The 8,979-nt window shown below is 41.5% G+C and overlaps 1 protein-coding gene across 6 annotated transcripts in view; it reads right to left on the reverse strand.

Moving 5' to 3' along the window:
- Positions 1-325: 325 nt before the first annotated feature.
- Positions 326-8,979, reverse strand: part of SFXN1 (sideroflexin 1) — a 52,247-nt gene continuing 43,593 nt past the window's right edge. For 5 of the 6 annotated variants that reach the window (XM_024753390.1, XM_024753389.1, XM_024753395.1 and 2 more), the window contains 3 exons: positions 5,634-5,683; positions 5,172-5,219; positions 326-1,684 (listed from right to left, as the gene is read on the reverse strand). In XM_024753390.1, coding sequence (XP_024609158.1) covers positions 1,588-1,684; positions 5,172-5,219; positions 5,634-5,683 — 195 coding nt within the window. In that variant the 3' untranslated portion in view covers positions 326-1,587. Of the gene's footprint in view, positions 1,685-5,171; positions 5,220-5,633; positions 5,684-6,586; positions 6,660-8,979 lie in introns of all 6 variants that reach the window. The other variant, XM_024753396.1, reaches the window with a different exon arrangement.

The raw sequence follows: 8,979 nt of genomic DNA on the forward strand, positions 1-8,979 counted from the left end.
TGCCACCTGACTGGGGGTAAGCATTCTGAGATTAGCTGGGGCGAGTGGGGTAGGCCTCAAGGGCTTTAGTTTCTTGTTAAAAGTGCCCTTTAAGCACCTCGTGGAGCTCTGCCTTGAATTTCCTGCTTTTACCCATTTTTAAAGAGAAGCATCTATGGCCACAAAAGACATCCAAGGCCAGAATGTCATGGGGAAGCTCTTTTGCTTCAAATGGCTTAAGACAGGAAATCTAAATGAGAATATTCTGGCAGTATATAAAGGAAGGCTCAGAGTGGCCCAAAACCTTCAGGTCCATTCATCGTTTCAGAGAAAAGAGAAACACAGACACGAGGCACACCATTTTTTCTTTATGAGGAAATTCAGTCTGGTCACAGTGTCAGGAAAAATTTGCCCAAACTAGTTTCTACATTTTTTTCCCACTTATAAGTCTCTGAATCACAAATTGAATCGAGTGGTCTATACTCAGTGAAATGACCACCTCACATATGCCTTTGAACCTCTACAGAGTTGAAACATAATCTATTAACATAAATATATTGTATGTGAAGATACTACAGATGATGTAAACAGTGGTCCATGGGTTCATTATTTTCAAACAGGGTGGAATGTAATATACAACATTCAAGTAAAACTCATTGAGTCATTGATTCACATACACATTATTTCCGTATCTTTCTGAAAGCCAAAGAGATCTACGAGGATGACAAGAAAAGACATGTAGGCAGAGGGAACTGTTCTCTCACTTCTAAAAAAAAAAAAAAATCAAACACGCCAGATTCAACCCAGTCATACAGCGTTGGTTTCAAATATACTTCCAAAATTTGACATTTGTGCATTTCCGTTATTTGATTAGTTGATTTAAATGACTGAATATAAAGTCAACAAGTGCAAGGTAAGATTGATATCTTCATAAGAATGTAAAATAGAATAAATTTCAAACTCAACCGAAGAAATCCACCAGCAATATGAAAGCATACAGCTGTTGACAGCAGGGACCTTTCACAATTGTCTATCACTCTGACTTCCGGGAGGTGTATGAAGGAGCTTTTATCCTACAAATGCAAAGAACTCATCATCTACTTCAGGTCGCCTCCAGCCCGAACTGGGCAGGAAAGTAAACTGTCCTTAATATTTACGAGTCATTTTCTTTTACAGTTTAGCTTCAGAGCTTTTGTGTTTTCTCAACTCACTACTGAGCTCTCCTTGATTTGAAACCAGAGTAGGATAAAAATTCAGTATTTTAAACAGATTTCCTTTTCATTGACTGACAGTCAATATACTGAACATCTACTCTATGCCTAGCGGTGCTTTTGAAAACTCTGGGTGAGGGTTGGGATATTGTCTTTGAAAAAACAGTGACTATAAAAGCTACAGGAAGGGTGTTTCTGTAAATTATACCATGATTCAAATGTAAGGGGAGGCCACCCCAGGTGCTGTGCTGTAAGTAGCAGCTTGACTCTAAAAGGCTAATGTGGATCGTTAAAAGGTATCTGTCACCTGTCGACCAGAACCAGGATATTCCTTACCAACTTGGCTATACCACACTTGTGGTTGGTAGGATCCTCTGAAGATGTTTCTTTCCCTACTTTATAATCCCTTGTTAAAGTACACGCGCCGTAATTCAGGATGGGTCTCTTGGATCTTGGCTTGCAGCTCGGCCTCCAAGCTTGTCACAGACATGGAACTGGGAGAAGGGAGAAACGACAGACAGGGTCATTCCACGGGTGGAGGTGGGAATTAGAACCTGGAGAGAGGAGAGAGAGTAGCCCCACCCACCCCCTGTGACTGGGACAACAGAGTCCTGTTTGAAAAATGCTTCACGTGCCCAGAAAACGAGTATCCTGTCCCTCTCAGACAACTGTCACTAAATATCAAAGAAAAGCACCATCAAAACCCAACACTGAGATACGCTTTTTACCTCTCATCTTATTAAAAGCCTTAAAAACCACTTTTGCCAGCAAGGAGGTATGGTGATGACACTCTCAGACCCTGATGGTATTGGAAAACAACCTGTGGTCACGCCACTTCCCAAGGAAAACAACATAAATGTTCACCGTTAATTAAAAAAAGATATATGCACTCAGTGGAATTTTTTAGCACTACAAATTCACTTGCGTTAATCTGCTTTTGTCCACTGTATAGTAAAACATACTTATTCTAAAACTTTCAGAAAATACTAAAATGTATGAGAAAAAACATCTCTTGTTGACCACCGTTAGTGCTTGCTTTATACATTTAAAAATGTACTCGAATGTTTTATATGTGCATATGTATTAAGGATGAAGAAAAACTGTCCAGAAAAACTGTGGACATTTTGTTATTGAAAGCAACTCGTTTGCCCCTTTCCTGTTTGCCCATTTCTGTTGCCCTCTGATCTTAAAAGAACCTAATGACAGGGATGAGATCACTAGGCAATTAGCCTAACTCCTGACTTGTGCTGTCCTGAATGCACACCACGCCTTGTCTAACCTGTTGATTCTTTTCCTAGATAAAAAGAAGAATGAAGAAGTAAGCAGTTAAAAAAATGACTAGCTCTCTACCCACAACGAATCCCCCTAAGCAATCCCGCAGGCAGATCATGTGGGCGAGATAACATGTGAAGAGACTCAGCCAGTCTGCACTCAACGGAGAATGATGCAGAATCCAGCCTCCTGCCTCGATGATTCGCTGAGATTCTTCCCCCTCCATTTTTTTCCCTTTAAAAACTGTCATGGCTGAGCAGAATCATCAGAGCCGGTCTCTGGACACAAGTCCACCATCTCCCCAGACTGCCAGCTTTTCTGATTAAAGCACCTTTCCTTTCTACTGACACTTGCCTCTTGAATTATTGGCTTCTGAGCGGCAAGCAGCCGAACCTGGGTTTGGTAACACTATATAATTAGTCTTTTAAAAAGATTAGTTCTTTAGTATAGTTGAGATGTGGTAAACTCCGAGGTAAAAAAGGTGGGAGGCCTCTTGCCTTCCAAGATGGCCCACACTCTGTCTATGGAGTGTGTATCTCCCTGAATAAACCTTCTTTCACTTTACTAGGTCTTGCTCTTGAATTCTTGCCTGCACAAAGCCAAGAACCCACACTTGGCGGCCACCCCAGGGACACAGACATGACTTGGGATGTGACCATCCTCTCGCACCCCACTCTCTTTCCTGCAACATCTTTTCTGGCACCCAATGCGGGGCCTCAAAGGCCATAATCTCGATCCGCCTATTGGGCTATGGCTCCCCTCTGAAGGGTGGCTGGGACTTATCCTGAGCCATGTAGATTCGAGTAGCCCGTTAAGTGGCAGCTGACGTCGCCTGCAGGATCTGGCAGAGACCAGTTCTCTGGCCGTGAAGAAGTGCACTGAGGCCAAGGCTTTTCCCACTCAGTCTTTCTCGTTCTCCTATTGCTCTATCACTTTGGACTTGAAAAGATCCACCCAGATGACCACCAAACATCCAAATTATGACTGCGTGGCAAGTAACTGACAACTTGGTTGGGTCTAAAGAACTCCTGCCAGGGGGCTTATCTGGTGGCGCAGTGGTTGAGAATCTGCCTGCCAATGCAGGGGACACGGGTTCGAGCCCTGGTCTGGGAAGATCCCACATGCCGCGGAGCAACTAGGCCCGTGAGCCACAACTACTGAGCCTGTGCGTCTGGAGGCTATGCTCCGCAACAGGAGAGGCTGCGATAGTGAGAGGCCCGCACACCGTGATGAAGAGTGGCCCCTGCTTGCTGCAACTAGAGAAAGCCCTCGCAGAGAAACGAAGACCCAGCACAGCCAAAAATAAAAAAAATAAAAAAAAAAAGGTAGGATACAGATTTATAAACATATGCAAAAAAGAGAAAAATTATGAATATAGAAAAAAACTAGAAAAAAACCACAATGGCTATTTTTTTTCCATATAGTGGGAACTTGGGTAATTTTAAAATCATGTTGCTGATGATAATGATAATGGGTATGACTTAGTACTCAGTTTCCTGGTCCGATGTTATGCGTTTTAACCCTTATAAAAACCTGGCAAGTCAGGGATTATCCTAATTTTACAGATAAGGAAACTGGAGGTGTAACTGAGATTTGAAGTCAGATCTTTCTCGACCCAAATGCCATGTTCCTAAGTCACCGAGCACAAGGTCAAGGGCTGAACACACATTCCAATGCGCTATACTAATGAAATAAACATTTCTTACCTTAAGCCCTGAGATTCTGGGGTTTGTACAATTAAATAGGTACGAGTGCTTCTCTTTAGGAAACTCATCTGTATTGGGCTTCAACAGAGGTTCTGAAGGTCCCGCCCTTTTCAAAGGGGGCTTAGCTAGGCATCAAGGTGATAAAAGTTCCCTCTCCTTGAAATTTAAATCCCCAACTAAGAACAGTGGGGGTCAAAGGCAGAAGTGAAAGACCGGATAAAAGATGGATTTTTCTATCAGGTAGAGGGACCTGATGAAGTTAGTTCTAGAACAGAATACCTCATCCCAAACCCACTGTGAAAGCCTAGGGCATTAAAGGCCATATGTTTGGGGCCCGCTGGCCCACGAAGGATATTACAAGGGCAGGAGTCTGGTAACACAGACCACAGCAAAACAACAAAATGCTGCTCCTCTGTGCCTTGATGTTAGAATAGAAAAAAGCCGAAGCCTTAGATTTATGTGATGCTGATTTAATGCCTGTCAATGCAGTTCTTACATCAAAGGCAGGATTCAAGGGCAGCTTGTGATGAAAGACACGTGCACAATCAAGCTTTTAAGGCAAAAAAAGAAAAAAAAGAAAAAAAAAAACCCCTAAGTAGGAAGAAGGGAAGCAAATATACCAACCACCAAAGCTAAGTGCATATAACTGCTGTCCCTGGGGGTGGAACTTAAATTCGAATATATCTGCATTTGCCAATGGATTGGACATCGAGCCACATTTAAATTTTTATAAGAGCAAATTGGCACCAGAGTTAACCTGAGTCTTACACAAGAATAAAGAATTTTCAAATATAACAGTAGCAGGTAGAAAAGAGCTGGGCAAAGAGAATTTTGATATTAAACAGACACGCATTTCATTTCTGCCTCTTATCTCTTCCTTTTAGACGCTTGGCTTCATTATCTTTTTGAGACTCAACTTTCCTACTAGTGAAATGGACCTGTGTCTTCAACTGGTTTTTAGGATTAAAACGCATGATCACTCTGAAGAGTAACAAATACATACCTTTTCTGAGGAAATAGAGCACAGCACAGAGGTGTAGCAAATACCAAACTTAAAAAAAAAAAAAGAAAAGAATCAGAGCATTTTTGAAATGGTCGACTTTTCAGATTCTTTTTTATTATTTTACTTTGATAACAATCCCCTTTCTTTCATTCGAGTGTTATGCTGTCTCCCAAAAATATGTCCTTTTCGTATAATTTTACTACCAAGGACTGCCAAAATATATATATTTTTTTAAATCAAAGAGATAAAGGCGTTTAAAAAAGAATCACACAAATAGCCCCAAATGTTGTAGGCTTCTCTAAAGACAGCTTATGTCTAGCTAATGACTGGGACCGTAAGTTCCAGATGTTCTGGGATGGTCTCATTTTCAAAACGTGTGTCCCATATTATCCCTCACATTTCATATGCTGTATACTTATCTTAAAAACAAGAAATTAATGACATCAAAGTAATTCTACTCACCAGAAGCCAACTAATCCGACCTGAATAGGCGCGCTCATCCATGGGAACCTCTGTGTTGAGAAATAAATTATTTTGAGTACTTTTTATACAGGCTCTTAGAAACAATTTCTTCTGCTGGTTAACTGGGACAGGAACCTCGCCACATTACAAGATCCAGCTGGAATGCGATTAGTGAAATGCAGGGGTAACTCTGTAACAGCGTTACAGTCAGTCCTGACTTCCCTCTTCGATCTGTCCAGGAATGCACAGGCAAAGATTAAGCGGCTTCTCGTTTTTCTCCCTTGCACATATAATCTGAGAGATGCCTGGCTATATGGGAGCTGGAGAAATGGTTATCCCTTAGCTGTAATTTCTCTCCTGGCTGGGGGTCTGTATCGCGTGGTTCCAAGGCTGGAAGACAATGCTGTAATCAAATCTCTGCCCTACCAGTCCATCCCCACTGTGGGAAAAGGGCACACGGTCTCCAACCTTTGGTTCCTTCTCTGTAAAATGAGGATCACGACAGCTTCCTAAAAGCGTGTGAGTGAAGATATGCCAGATAACATTCATAAAGCACCTAGTACCGTGCCCGGAACGTAGCAGAAATCCAACTGGTATCCCCCCTCCTCCTCTGCACCTTTCCTTTCTTGGGTTTAGTTGCTGTCGGTACGGCTAAAACTATTGCTGGCATGACAAGTTTTTGCCTGTCACTTTTTGGTTAATGGAAATGAATGAGTTGGTTGGTCTTTTAGAGAATAAGTGCTATTAGATTTTTAGCGTTCAAAAGGGAGTTTTAAAAAAGCATAACATGCACTATAAAGAGCAACGAAATATACAGGTTATATAAATAAGGCCACTGACAGAGCTGCAACCACGTTGTGAACTGGCTGTAATGAAATCAGCCAACTTAGTTAAGTGTCAGCACAAGCTGTTAAAAGATCATGACCCCAAGGAGGCTTGCGTGACAGGCATACCCTGGTCCCTGAGCAGACTCCTCTGGCAAAGAGGTACATCACATGGGTGAACGTGAAGGGAGAGAGGCGTGGACTGGAGAGGAAGAGAGAGATGTCATCAAGCAGAGACAGACCACGGAGCTCGCACAGAGGGGCCCCACCCCTCCAAGGAAAGCAGGAAAAGGAAATATTGTATCTGGGGCAACTGGCTCTGTCTGATGATGAAGGATTTTCATAAGGAGATGGTAAATCCTCTTCCTAGCACTTCCCAGATGTGTGTCATCTGGGCGGGTACACAGACTTGGTGATGGGAAGGCAAGCTAAGCCCTGAATGAGATCTTGAGGGAAGATGAACCCATGAGAGCCCATCCTCACGTCAAGTGGACTCTTGAACAGCTGTGTGTAATCTCAACAATGGATGTGTACAAACCAAAGGCTGATGGCGGCTTGTGCAGAGGGTTTTGTTGGAAAGGCTCTCGGTAACGACAAGGATCCTGGAGAATTCTGATCTCTCCCATGAAACCCAACCTGGATGTCATCCCTCCTCCCGACTCCTTCCCAGCATCCCATCCTGCCTCCTTCATCCCTACTTCTTAAACAGAACTTAGTCTGAGATTAAAGAAGTGAGCTGAGGATGTTTGGTTTTCCCCTAGATAATCACAGAACTCCGTGAGGGAGGGACACACCTTATTTAGCACAGAATTGTGCAAACAGAGGATATTTTAAATGAATTAAAGACAGTAATCACAAGTTTAAAAGATATATAGTCAATGAAGTAAAAGCTCAAAAAGTTAATATGAATAAATTCTTTCTCCTCCCAATGATTTTTCCTCCAACAGCTTTATGAAACACAATAAATTGTACATACTTACTGTGTATGATAGAAGTTCTGATATACGTATTCAGCTGTGAAGCCATCACCACAATCAAAATAATTAACAGAGCCATCATCCTTCATGTTTTCCTTGTTCCTTGTGCCCTTGGCAATTCCACCATCTTCCCTAAACCCCGCACCCATTCCCTGGCAACCTCTGATCTACTTTCTGTCATTATATACTAGGTTATAATTGCTAGGACTTTCTATACAGTATCTACTATTTTGTGTAATTGTTTTGAGATTCATTCATGCTCTTGTACGTATCCATAGTTCAAGACTTCTTATTGCTGGGTTAGGTATTCCACTGCATGGAATGTATTGCTTTGCTACTCCATTCATTCTCCTGTTGATGAACATTTGGATTGTTTCCAGTTTGGGGCTATTACAAATAAAGCTGCTTTGAACATTTGTCTTTTATGGACATATGTTTTCCTTTCTTCCAGGTAAATACCTAGGAGTGAAATGGCTGGGTCACATGGTAAGCATATGTTTAACTTTTTAAGAAACTGCCAAACCATCCTCCAAAGTGGTTGTATCATTTTACATTCCCACCAGCAGGGGATGAGAGTTTCAGGTCCTCCACAGCCTTGTCAACACTTGTTATGGTCAGTCTTTTTGATTTTAGCCATTTCAATAGGCGTTTAATGGTAGCTAATGTGGTTTTAAACTTGAATTTCCCCAATGACTAAAGATACTGAGCATCTTCACATGTGATATTATTTTATATCTATATATACTTGGTGAAATGTCTGTTCAAACCTTTTGCCCTTTTTTTTTTAAAAAAAAAAAAAACTGGTGGGATAGGGAGGGTTGGAGGAAGGGATATGCAAGAGGGAAGAGATATGGGAACCTATGTATATGTATAACTGATTCACTTTGTTATAAAGCAGAAACTAACACACCATTGTAAAGCAATTATAATCCAATTAAAAAAATGCAAAAAAAAAAACTGGGTTGTTTTCTTTAAAAATTATTGAGGACTCTTTATATATTCTGGATACAAGTCCTTTATCAGACACATACTTTGCATAAATTTTCTCCCAGTCTGTTTCTTGTCTTTTCAATCTCTTTACAGTTTTCAAAAAACAGAACTTTGAAGCCCAATTTGTCAATTTTTTCTTTTATGGACTGTGCTTTTGGTGTTATGTCTAAGAAAGCTTTGCCCAAGTCTAGATCTCAAAGATGTTTTGCTACATTTTCTTCTAGAAGTTTGACAATTGTAGATTTTTACATTTAGATTCCATGAACTATTGGGAGTTGATTTTTTTTTTTTTTTTTTTTTTTTTTTTTTTTTTTGACCCAGGCAACTGACCATCTACAAGTCTCCCAACAAGCCGTGCTCTGTGTCTTCTCTGAGCTTCTGCAAAGCAGATGTCCCTGGCCAGTTGTCTTCAAGCCTCTGCCCACCTATGGCCGTTGGGGGCGAAACCTCTTCTATGCTCCCTCTGTGCCTCACGCTGTACTCACCATGTATTGGAACCATTTGCCCTGTGCCTCTCCCCACCACCATGCTATATGGTCCCTGAGGGCAGGGCCC

The sequence above is a fragment of the Neophocaena asiaeorientalis genome, unplaced genomic scaffold, assembly GCF_003031525.2.
Source record: "Neophocaena asiaeorientalis asiaeorientalis breed wild unplaced genomic scaffold, Neophocaena_asiaeorientalis_V1.1 scaffold268, whole genome shotgun sequence".
Taxonomy (NCBI): Eukaryota; Metazoa; Chordata; class Mammalia; order Artiodactyla; family Phocoenidae; genus Neophocaena; species Neophocaena asiaeorientalis.